The sequence below is a fragment of the Hoplias malabaricus genome, chromosome 5, assembly GCF_029633855.1.
Source record: "Hoplias malabaricus isolate fHopMal1 chromosome 5, fHopMal1.hap1, whole genome shotgun sequence".
Lineage (NCBI taxonomy): Eukaryota > Metazoa > Chordata > Actinopteri > Characiformes > Erythrinidae > Hoplias > Hoplias malabaricus.
The window spans coordinates 44,323,843-44,336,934 of NC_089804.1; the positions used below are offsets into that span (position 1 = coordinate 44,323,843).

A 13,092-nucleotide genomic window follows, 5' to 3' on the forward strand; every position below is an offset into this window, starting at 1 on the left:
AGGCACAGTGCTTCAGTCCCAGGGAGAGTAGGACAGAGCTCCTCTTTCTGCTCTCAGCTTCAGAATAGCTGCATCAATAAGCTCAGCTCAGTCAAACCACAGACTGCAACATGAGCAGGGCTACATCTTTACTACAGATGAGATAGAGAGAGAGAGAGAGAGAGAGATTTCCTTTGCTTTAGACATAAAATACTGCAATAAATCCTTACTGAGATGTAGCACTTACTAAAGCTTGTCTGAGACAGTTCAGTGCATATATATGTGTAGTGTGTAGATGAAAAATGCATGATTCACATTGACACTCACACTCTCTCTCTCTGTCTGTCTGTCTGTCTGTCTCTCTCTCTCTCTCTCTCTCTCTCTCTCTCTCTCTCTCTCTCTCTCTCTCTCTCTCTCAAACACACACACACACACACAGCAGAACACAAAAGGATAGAGTTTCACTGCTGCAGTCTTGAAGCTGGTGACTACACCCCAGTGAGCTGGCCATAACTTCTTGCCCTTGCAGTTACACTGAAGGTGAACGCATACTGTGCCGCTCTCATCAAATACACACACAAAGATACACACACACATGTATATATTTAAGCCGCTCAAGGTCCCTCAAGCAAATCAAACACCGGCTGCTCTTACACTGTCCCTTGGAGGTGGCTGTAGTAATACTGTAGTATTTAGAGGATCGTGCCTCAAAATGCTTTATGTACACAACCTACAGCTATAGTTTATGTCACAGCATTTAAAGGAACACTACGACTACGTAAAATTACAGCTTCAACAACAGTGCAGTGCTCCACAGACCTGTATAGGGACAATAGACAACAACACTCCCCCTATAGTTGCAGAGTTAGCACTGTCCTGAAATTGGAAAGTTGCTCCCTGCCCTTCACCAAAAGTTACACATTGCAGATTCTGGGCTAGTAAGGACCATTTCATCTCAGTGAAATGAAGCTGTCATTTTAAGGTCAAAATACTACTTAGTGTGTCTTTAACCCTGGACCTAAAGTACACCCCACCCTATAACTTTGTGTTCCTTTTGACAAACATGCACTTCAGCTGAGAAAGTAGGGTTTGTTAATAAGATAAATGTTAGGATCAGATTTCTGTTCTGGACAGGGGGTGAGAGCTTGGCATTGGATGAGAAATTTTAGTCTGAACCCTAGGCCTGTCACCCTCTGAACCATAACAATGCACTCAAAATTTGTGCAAAGCAGAGCCCTCCCCCTCTATCTCATCACAGACACGGTGCTATTATTCTCCTCCAAGAGTGTTGAGCTGTCCAAGTGCTGTTGGCGTTATTAGCAATCCAAAAAAAAAATGGGGGGAAAAGCTCAACAATGCCCATGTTTGTCTGCAAAAGGAAAGTCGCGGAAAAGATTTTTCTCACCTCAGTTATGCGCGGGTTTGTGCACTTCACATTGGTGGTGGCCAGATTGAGCCAGCGGCTGGTGTATGGGTTGGACATGGGGCAGTGGTGGCGGAGGGTGCAGCGGCCTTCCATACTGCACCAGCCGCACTGGAACTTCCTTTCCGCCTTCAGACACATGCCACAGCTGTCTCTCTGAGCTCCACATTTATACAGGTGCACTGTGGGACACAAGGATATTATTAGAAGATGCAGTAAATACCAGAGACAGAGATGAAAAATGAATGGCTCTACAAAAACATTGTATGTGTTATCTAAGAATTCCATTATTTTACTATTTTTCTTAATTTTATTTGATATTATTATTTAAAATGTCAGGACGGCACGGTGGTGCAGCAGGTAGTGTCTCAGTCACATAGCTCCAGGGACCTGGAGGTTGTGGGTTCGAGTCAGGCTCCGGGTTTCCTCCCACAGTCCAAAAACATAGGTTGTATTCCCGCCTTGCGCCCAATGATTTCAGGTAGGCTCTGGACCCACCGTGACCCTGAACTGGCTAAGCGCTTACAGATAATGAATGAATTTAAAATGTCTCACTATATATATATATATTAGTTGTTTTAAATAATTTGCTGTAAGGAACGTGCCTTAAATAGCCTGTCTAGAAATATGTTAAATGATCATTACATATAAATTTTACAATGTACTACAATATTAGATATACACAACTCTAACTGGTTAAAGAACATCTACCTTTCATATACATTCATTGTCCATTTTATCAGCTCCACTTTGTAGTTCTACAATTTAAGACTGTAGTTCATCTGTTACTCTGCATATTTCTTATCCCCATTTCACCCTGCTCTTAAATGGTCAGGGTCCCCACAGGACCACTGTCATTCTCCGCGCTACAATGACACTAACATAGTGGTGGTGTGTTAGTGAGTCGTGCTGGAACGCATGGATCAGACACAGCAGTGCTGCTTGAGTTTTAAAAACCCTCATTGCCACTGCTGGACTGGGAATGTGGGGTTCCTGACCATTAAAAGCAGGATGAAATGGGGATAAGGAAGTATGCAGAGAAAGACTACAATCTGTAATTATAAAACTAAAGAAGTGCTCTTGTATGGTCAGTGGAGCTGATATAATGGACAATGAGTGTAGATACAAGGCAGGTTTTCCTAATCACGTGACTGTTCAGTGTATATTGACTAAATGTAAGATGATTTCACTTGCTTCCTATCATCTTTGACAGCGCACAGACCAAAAAATATCTCACTTCAATCTCTAAATCAATGGGATTAATGTAAACATAGCTGTAAACATCATCACACTTGACTAATTAGCCTTCTCTTCCAAGTGTGTTGCACTTTCTAATTTTCTAACTCCACTGGTAGTAATAATTTTTTTTTAGGGGAAGCATGTGCTAGCCATCCACCTCCAAGCTTCTTAGCACTGTGTAATATGGGGGACTTATGGTGGAATTAGACTTTACTAATTTGAGAATAACATTGGCAAAAAAAAATATATATATATAAATAAAAAGTCCAGTTTTGGATTATATGCCTTTATTCTGACTGGTGGACCGTCAGTGTTATTCCCAAATTAAACATTATTAACACGCAGAAGCTTCAGAATTCTGGCAAAACACCGTTAACAGAATGTCACAACTGTTATTGGCCCCAAACTCCCGAGCTGGCATAAGGCTCAGTCACGCTGCCGTAGCTTTGTACTGACGCTAACATTTCTTTTTGCTTTCCTTTTCCTCGTCTCCTCAAACCACAACAATTTACCGTTTGCAAGTTTTCTTTTAACACAAATCGATGGATGTCAGCTCACTTTGTGCAAGAGGGGTGTATAAATAAACAGAAAGAAAAAAAAAACAAAAAAAAAAAAAACAAAAACAGCGTTTTCTTGATTTTGCAGCTTTCAGCTATATAAAAAAAAAGACACATGGTGTGGGTATATGTGTGGTAGTGTTTTTGTGTGTGTGTTCATGTTTGTGTGTGATCTAGGCTTTAGAAAAATAGACAAGGTGGGAACGGGAGCTCTGCTGGATGGGTTACCTTGAATGTTCTCTGGGTTATCAATGATGAAGTTACCGTTCCACACCACAGAGAAATCCACTGGCAGCTCACTAATCCTCAGCCCTTCATACAGGTACTGCAGAGAGACAGAGACAGAGACAGAGAGAGAGAGAGAGAGAGAGAGAGAGAGAGAGAGAGAGAGAGAGATGCAGAACGTGGGATACAGTTAAAACAAGAACAAGCAATTTGGGAGTGAGCAGTGGTCTTACTGCATTGCATTGCTTTTACTACATTACTATGAACTTGCATCATGGGTCTCTCAGCTCGGGAAGACTTCTCTCATAGACTGTTCACAGAGAAAACTCTCACCACCCACTGCTTGCTGTGCTGCATGTGCAATGTGTTATTTTGGAGTGTGGGTGTCAGGGTGTTTGTGTATTTGTGGCTGTGTGTGTGTATTCTAGGCTGCATCGTGAGACTTCAGCCACCACAAAAGTAATACAGCCTTGGGCCAAGCAATAATGAGTGGTAAATGTAAGTGACATAAGAAGCTCTCTTAATGCTAATCCTAATGACATAAAATCATTAGTCATTGGGACTGAGGACAAAGGAAATGGACGATAATTAACATGTCAGAGAATTGATGTCTGTAGTCTTTTCTGCCCATATCGTGACGCTTTGCTCATTTTCATAGTCCCCAGTAGGAGTCCAGGTGCAGCACTACAGAAAATACACTATGTATCTTTGAAGGAGTATAACTGCACACCAAATAGGTGTCTTGCATGTGAATTTAATTTAATGCAAAATGACGAAAAGGTCTGTTGTTTTTGGCTGCAATAATTCATTGTACAGTGGGACATCTGTGCACAAATGGCCCAAAGATCCCAAAATATCCAGAAAATGGACTAAATTTGTCAACTTTAAACTGGCACTTTGGAAAGGACCATCCGCTCACTCCGTTATCTGTAGCTCATTTCACTGGTGCTTTTCCAACAATATGGGCATGTAAGGACACCAACGAAAGGTGTTCAAGAGCCTCTGTAACATGGAGGTAAACAGGGTAAGGACACTTACTTCGCCAGTTTTAGTTGGTGTTAGTTAACGTTAGCTTGACTCGCTAAACTCGGTGTCTCAGATTATACTCGGCTACGTAGCTGCATTACGGAGGTTTATAGTGTCGGATGAATTCGAGTTCGACTTCGATCACATTTACAAGAATAACGGTACCTCTAAATTTGAGTTTAGCTTATTGCTAGGCTATTGTCATTAATAATGTTGGTTATTTAGCTAGCTAGATACTGTCATAACAGTCAGTCATAATGATCTTTTACCGCGGCGTTGTACAGCTGTTGTCCACCAGTGACGTCACGGTCGCGTTCAAGAATTTCCGTAGCGAGCTCGGGTTTTTCCGTCAATTTAATAAAATTATCAGTTTTAAAGCAAATTAAGCTGCTATTTTCATTTTAATTCATACTTATATATGTCAGTAACTACAATAATGTGGAATATTCATAGAGGTCCATTAAGTGGTGCTTAGCCTTTAAGGTGCAATGAAATACTTCTGTACGGTTGGAAAGACCAGTGAAATCAGTGAAGGCTAGTGAAATCACCTGAATTTGTGTGTTTACAAATGTGAGACATACCGAGCTGTTTTGACATTGTACACTGGAGCTGTTGAAGCGGAGGGCTGTGACCCTGTGGCTGACCCCCTGGATGTGCAGGACACACTCATAGCCTCGTTGGCCTGACTGTGGCTGTGGAAGGTTCCGTGCTTTTAGGGTAATGGGCTTCACTTCACCAGCCGGGATCAGGATCTCCTCAGAACGCACCAACTGAGGGCAGTCCTGACAGAACACAGAGGAAAAAGGAAATGATGAAAACATTATATGTTTTCACACATTATAACTCATACATGACCCTAATACACTGGTTATATTTTGATGAACTGTTTAAATGTTATATTATCATTATTTTTTTAAAACAAAAACTACACTGCAAAATAACTTTTGAAAATTCATCATCAAGTGCGGCACGGTGGCGCAGCAGGTAGTGTCACAGTCACACAGCTCCAGGGGCCTGGAGGTTGTGGGTTCGATTCCCGCTCTGGGTGACTGTCTGTGAGGAGTTGGTGTGTTCTCCCCGTGTCCGCGTGGGTTTCCTCCGGGTGCTCCGGTTTCCTCCCACAGTCCAAAAACACACGTTGGTAGGTGAATTGGCGACTCAGAAAGTGTCCGTAGGTGTGAGTGAATGTGTGTGTGTCTGTGTTGCCCTGTGAAGGACGGGCGCCCCCTCCAGGGTGTATTCCCGCCTTGCGCCCAATGATTCCAGGTAGGCTCTGGACCCACCGCGACCCTGAATTGGATAAGCGGTTACAGATAATGAATGAAATTCATCATCAACATTATTATTATTATTATTATTATATAAAAAATAATAATAATAATTTCAACAGGCGATAACTCTATTTTTTCACTTTCACAAGTGCTTATCACTTATGGCCTTTTAAGGGTCAGCAGTGAGTCACTTGTCCACTGTCCTGTTGCCCAGCCCCAGTATGTACATGTATGAGTTGGTTGTTTGTCCCATTTCCTCAGCTTCCCTCTGTGTTAGTGCCTTGTCCAGCTCTTGTAGCCAATGGCAGTGTTTATGCGGGTCAGAGCAGCAGGCCACTTCATCACTGTTCAAATCTACTGCATCACAACACTCAAGGGAAGGGCATGCCAATAATAGCACTGCTGCAGAAGTGTGTGCAACGGGAGGCTTCTCTGGAGCATCGGCAAGTGTGTGGAAGCTCTTGTGTGTGTGGGTGTGTGTTTGTGTGGGTGTGTGTATGTGTTGGAGAGCTTGCAGGTGTGCAGTTGATCGATGTGCTACGTTATACCCTGTCAAGTGGTAAACACACTGGCTCACCCCCTCCCTGTGAGCAATTAGCAGCTGATACCAAGAATAGTCTTCTTCACCGCGCACAAACTAGCATAGACAGACACATGCATACACTCGGTGACAGCACTATGACTGATATTATTTACATGTATCTTTTGGAATTTCAAAACAAAAAATAAATATTTTAGGCCACGAAATGAACATTTTACCATGCAGACAGTTTACAGACAGTGCTAGATGCATTTAGAATTTAGAATAAAATTGTTTACCATTTTCAACAAAAGCCAACATTTGCTTCACCACTGATTATTGTTCCATTTGAAGCACCCCAGTCTCTCACTAACCCACTCATACACTCACTCACACACTTTCCGGTGTAAGTGTCCTCCAGGTTTTGTTCGTGTCCTTGTGCATACTGAATAAACACCTTTGAGTAATATTTAAACAAGGTTCATTTCTACTGTTGTTGTTTTACCTTTACAGCATTTCCATCAATATTTAGCTATAATTGGATAAGGTTTAATTATTACTTTTTATTAAGTAAAAACACCATCAGCAGACTAACTCCCACACGTCAAAACAGCTGCACTATATCGCTGCATGAATGCACTCAATCAGATGTGCTTTCAATTTTTGCTCCTATCAAATAAATCTGCATTGATTCATTGCACAACAAGCCAGTGAAATGTGAGATTATTTGGCAAAATGTCACAGCTGTATGCCAGGAAAACAGAATGAAAAAAGTGACATCATTTGTGAATGTGTGGTATAATGACAGCTGTGTGATGTGTGTACCTCTGAAGCATTGACCCGTCCCTCCTGGAAAGAGCAGCTGGAGGGATCGTGTGTACACAGGTTTCGGTACTTGCACCAGTGGCAGCGGAAAGAACTGGTCACACAAGATAGACACCTAAACATACATACACAGAATAATAAAAACAAAGAATTTCTGTTTATTATTCCGGCACAATCCTTCCTAACGCTTTTTGATGGAAGGCACCCATCAATTTTTACCTGAGAAATTTAAAGAACTAAAGAAGCATGAAATGTGAAACAAGCACACTGCCATTACTCTGCCCTAGAGGAAAGCAGTCAAATATGGGAAGAGTCAAATATTCACAAAGCGATCATATCCCACACACCTTGTGTCCTTGCTTGGAAGTTGGAAACTAAGAATACATCCCAAAGGCACTGATGAGCTTTTCCCAAGCAACGCACTTCTTTGACTGACCATCTGACATACATTTAGGTGCCCATTCATGACCTTGTGCATTGCGTATGTAAGGATTTATTGCTAAGCTGAAATGAAAATTCTGTCATAGATACTAGTGCCTATAATTTTATATTTTCATAACAAAGACTGAAATATAAGGAGGACTGGGATCACTTCACATGAATGATCAGATATGAGTGTCAATTTCTTGAATTATAATTATAAAAAACTGTGCAAATCTATAATATTAATATTGTTAACACATTCCCAGTCTAATCTCAAAGGCCACAAGAAGTCTATTTTTCAGCCAGCACCACACCTCACTGGGCCAGCCTTTGAAATTATGTATTAAATTATTCACATTTATTTTAATTAAATAAATAAATGAACTTAATTGTTGAATGTTCAGATCTATAGTTTCATTTCATGCAAGTTTTTAAATCAAAATGCATCAGACAGAAGGGCAGTAATTTTGTTAATAAAGAACTCTAACACTTCCTCCTATTTACCGTTTTTTAAAAGAAGAATATTATGGGGTGAAATACAACACAGTGCAGCTCTATTTTCAGCAATAATATGGTAGGGATGATTAATATGCAAAGACACACAGTGTACACAGTGCTTGTATTTCTTTTATCATTGGAGCAAAATTCAACTTCAGGCCATAGTGCATGGACCTCACTGTAGCAGGAGAAATATAAGACATTGTTTCCCCTAAAACAAAGGGAGAACGATAATAAGATGCAGCAAATGTAGGGTTTGTGTGTACGGTTGTCTAATGATGATTCACAAAACTCCAGGAAAGGACACACACAGCACATTAATATGCATAGCATAAAAGAGGAGAATCTATCTTCTCTTCTTCTAGTGTTTTGCTCATACAGTTTAAAGGAAACTTGCTTAAATGTAACTATGCAGTCCTGCATACACAAAAATGCAGTCATTTAGCAAAGCCACAAGGCTAAAGCCGTTAACAAGCTTATGGCTAAGTTAGCATCATACCAATGGATTCACATATTACTAAGTAATGGCCTCACAGGACAGTGAGCTGTTACACAATCTTAAACTGATGTGCTTGTGTCATTTCAGACTTTGTACATCATATAGAAAAAAATATACAGACAAAATCCAGGCTTTAAGATTATCTATGCTAATGTTTTTAGCAACACAGACTTCACCTGTGCCATGCTTGATAGTAGGGGAGAATGAGGGTGCTCTGGAAAGGTGCGCGCTTCTGAAGGAAGCGCCCCTCAATTAAATGTGTCATTTCAAGTAGCAAGCCATGAGGCTAAAATAGCTACAGAGCTTATGGCTAATAGTTTAGCACAGTGGTGCACAACTCCAGTCCTGGAGGGCCAGTATCCAGTAAAGTTTGGTGATTCCTTTGCTCACACACACCTGATTCAACTCATCTGTTAATTGACAGGTTTAAGGGTTGTGTTTTAGCAGAGGAATCACCAAACTTTGCTGGACACCGGCCCTCCAGGACTGGAGTTGTGCACCCCTGGGTTAGCATCATGCCAACAGATTCAAGTATTGGCTTACAGTGCAGTGAGTGCCATCTTAAACAGACATGCTTATGTTGTTTCTGACTCTGTATGACATAGAACATACATAGACAAAATTCAGAATTTAAGATGATTTATAATTTTATTTTATTTTTTATTTTAGCAATGTTTGTGATTTGTGAGATGAGAGAGGGGTTATTTGGCACACTGCTGGATTCAGGTTAAGAAGGGAACCACAAAGTACATACATAGTTGAGTCTTTATGTGTTGGCAGGACTATGTGTCCAGGACTATTTAAAAAAAAATAAAAATAAATAAATAAATAAATAAAATAAAATAAATAAATAAATAAATAAATAAATCAGATGGCTTATGTAAAAAAAATACAGTTGTGAAAATCTTTGATAAAACATATGAAATCAAATTAATTTAAAATAGGCTAATTTATTATTTTATATTTAATTTACATTTTTTATTTTATTATTTATACAAATATTAAGTTTCTGAGATTCTTTGGAACTCCAGCCAATTGCCAATTAACACAGGGGCAGCTATGTCCAAGAGGCTCACTGGTGCAAGTATACAACATATTTTCTTACACTGAAGTTATCCATTTTTAGATTACTTAGATTACCTGGCATATAAAAAAGTGAAAAGTGTGCCCATCGACTCCCCTCTGTCATAGGGTGTTAGTGAGGGTGGACAATTCTTTGCATCATTAAACGGTACATCATACGTTCTTGTATTCATGTGTTTGACATTCTACAAAGTACAAAGAGCACTGACCGTGGCCTTGCAAGCTGTATTCTGAAGATTAATAGGAATCGCTGCAATTGGCTGTCAGGCAGTTAAGTGAACTCAAATGAACAATGCTCATTGGCTCATGAGTCTGTATCCGCCCGACTGAGCTCTAGCTGGGAGCTCTCTGATGAGCCCTACAGCTCTGTGGAGTCCTTAATCACACACCTCACACTCTTTCCGGGAGACCGCATTAGCCTCCAGACCAAGCAGAGCAACCGTTTATGGGACTTAAAGAGGGAAAGGGAAGAGAAGAGGAGGGAGAGAAAGGACGAGGAGGGAGGGATCCAAGGATGGTGGGGAAGCCAGAGTGTGTGCCAAGCGCTTAGCCAAAGTCAAAGAGTGGTGAGATGAGATGAAATACCATGCCACCCAGGAAGAAGCATTCTGCTCCAGACTGCCCACCTATCCATAATCCCCCTTAGGCATGGGCACTGAGAGACAGCTGGGGAGAGACAAGGAGGACAAGCGGATGTGTGTGTGTGTGTGTGTGTGTGTTTAGGGGATTACTGAAGGGATTGGATACAGGGGGTTTGTTTGATTAGTTCCAGATCCGCTGGATGTTTGTCGGACATGCTACTGCGATAGAATACGATATAAAATGGGGTGCAGGGGGGTGAGAATTCTTAAAGATCCAGCCAATCATCTCCCACTGTGGTCACCCCTTCTTTTGTCATCCGAGAAACAATCGTCTAGCCAATCAGGCTGTTTCACCTCCTGTGTGGAGGAGCATCTGTTTTCCACAGACGGCACCTGACACCACACCCACACTAAAAGCGCACACAATCTTGTACCTACATTCACTAGCCATTTAATGAGGACTTACTTGGTCATACAACATTTTGTTAATTGGTATACAGTACAGGGAATAAGGAATTTTAGTGCATGTTATATTAGCTTGTTGCAAAATAAATTCAGCAAAAAAAGTGGAGTATTGTGTGTTCCCTGTAAAGAGTACGTACAGACTATCATTCAAAATATCAACAAAGCATATGATTTGACTGGGAGCACCCATATTTTTGCACTCTTTAAAGGTCTGTAATTACTAATGTAGCCTTTCTGATGCTTACCTAATTTATCATGTGTCCTGCACAGCAACACTGCTGGGGTTCACTTCGTCATTCTACAACAACAGACTGTAGTCCATCTGTTGCTCTGCATAGTTTGTTGGCCTTTTCCACCTTGTGCTTCAAGAGTGAGGACCACCACAGGACTAACACAGAGCAGGTAAGATTTTTATGATGCATCATCTTCAGCGCTGGTGGTGTTAGTGTGTGGTGCATTGATACAAGTGGATCAGACACAGCTCTGCTGCTGAAGTTTTTAAAAACCATTCACTGTCTACTCTGTTAGACACTCCTACCTCATTGGTCAATCTTGGAGATGTAAAGTCTGAGACAGTTTGCACTGTTGACTGGATATTTTTGGTTGGTGGACTATTTTTAGTCCAGCAGAGATTGAGTAGTTTAAAAACTCCAGCAGCACTGATGTGTCTGATCCAGTCATACCAGAGCAACACATACTAGCACACCACCACCAAGTCCGTGTCACTGCAGTGCTGAGTATGACCCACCAGCGGATAATTACTGATCTCTGGTGATACTATAGGGAACCTGACCTTTGAAAACCAAGTTGGAAGGGGCAAGCAAAGTATGAAGAGCAACAGATGGACTAGAGCTAAGCTAAGAGAATGGACAGTGAGTATAGAAACACGGGGGTTTAGGGTCCTCTTAGCACATATGAATATGACTCCCTTCGCTCTGACCTCTCTGTCCAAACACATAAGTTGCAATTGAACAGAGGGGATGCAGCAATATTCCAGACTCAAGCTTGAACACTCGGTCCATGAAGAGCCAGGAATTCAGACATTTTCTCTCCCGCACTCGAGAAATGTCAAGCAATCAGCCTGTATTAGCTATAATGGGTGCCTTTTAAAGCAGCGGGGGCCAAAGCCAGACATGGCAAAGTGCATAGTGGGAGGGACATGAGCAAACTAGCCAGAACCCTATAGGCCATGTACTGCTCCCTCACTGGGGGGGGGGGGGGGGGGGTTCTCAGAGTTTTCACCCCACGCAGTCAGCCTCGGCTGTAAAAACTAAATTTGGCATCAAAAAGGATCTTACTCAGTAGAAAAACCAAAAGCCCTCCAGGTCTGAAATGCTTAATGCGATACGTTTTTACGTAACTCTCCCAAGCCCTTGGTTATGTAGCTAAAGGTTGCTGAGCTGCAAAGAGACAATGCTGACACCCCCTCGAAAAAGCTAGCAAGGGAGAAGAAGCGGAGGGGTAACACCTTTTATGTGCTTCACAAAGGCAAAGCACAGGGCAAACACAATCATAGCTCGAGGAAAATAGCGCACTGACATATTTAAATTATGAGCCAGAGTACAGTTTCGACTTCAAAAAACTCCCGATGTATAGTAATTTCAATGGTACAACACTATTGACAGTTATGATGTATGATGCATGATCCTGGCAAATACATTAATTAAATCCCAACATACAGGACTCGTCAATACACAGGCAGGCAATAAAACCTGAAAATGCTACAGCAGCATTTGTCACAGTATTGCAAGCTGTAGCAGTCAGGTCATTGACTTTCACAGGCGGTCTATTAAGGAGGATACTCACAGCTGGTGGACGCTGCAGTTGTAGAATTTAACCTCAGTGCTGATCAGCATTTGACCTGTCTCTTTCGAGTTCAACCTGAGATCCACTCCAGACCAATCTGAGAGAGAGAGAGAGAGAGAGAGAGAGAGAGAGAGAGAGATTTTAATAATCACAGTTCCATGGTTATGTTCTTTGTATTTCACAGCCTCCAATGATGAAACAGGATTTCTTCTGAAATAAATGGTTGTAAAAGGTCTTTAGCTCTTGTTGCTGCTAAGACTCACTCTACTCATCTGAGACTGCTTTTGGAACACATGTAGGAACATTGCTGTGAGGATTTGATTGAATTTCATTCATTGTCTGTAACCGCTTCAGTTCCAGTTCAGTGTCACAATGGGTCCGGAGCTTACCCAGAATCCTTGCGCGCAAGGCAGAAACACATCCTGGATGGGGCACCAGTCCTTCGGAGTACACACACACTAACACATTCACACCTATAGACACTTAAGTAGGCAATCCAGCTACCAACATGTGTTTTTGGACCATAGGAGGAAATCGAAGGACCCAGAAAAAAAACTCTCATGGAACACACAAAAACTCCTCACAGACAGTCATCCATAGCGGGGGTCGAACCCACAACCCCGGAGCTTTGTGACGATGACACTACCTGCTGCGCCAACGTGCTGTCCTGAT

General features: G+C 41.6%; 1 protein-coding gene across 1 annotated transcript in view; it reads right to left on the reverse strand.

Annotated features, from left to right (window-relative positions):
- Positions 1–13,092, reverse strand: part of plxna2 (plexin A2) — a 301,903-nt gene that overhangs the window by 99,034 nt on the left and 189,777 nt on the right. Inside the window, exons 8-12 of the mRNA XM_066670429.1 lie at positions 12,421–12,517; positions 7,066–7,180; positions 5,031–5,231; positions 3,427–3,523; positions 1,385–1,584 (exon numbers count right to left, since the gene is read on the reverse strand). Of these exons, the coding sequence (XP_066526526.1) occupies positions 1,385–1,584; positions 3,427–3,523; positions 5,031–5,231; positions 7,066–7,180; positions 12,421–12,517 (710 nt within the window). The remainder of the gene's footprint in view (positions 1–1,384; positions 1,585–3,426; positions 3,524–5,030; positions 5,232–7,065; positions 7,181–12,420; positions 12,518–13,092) is intronic.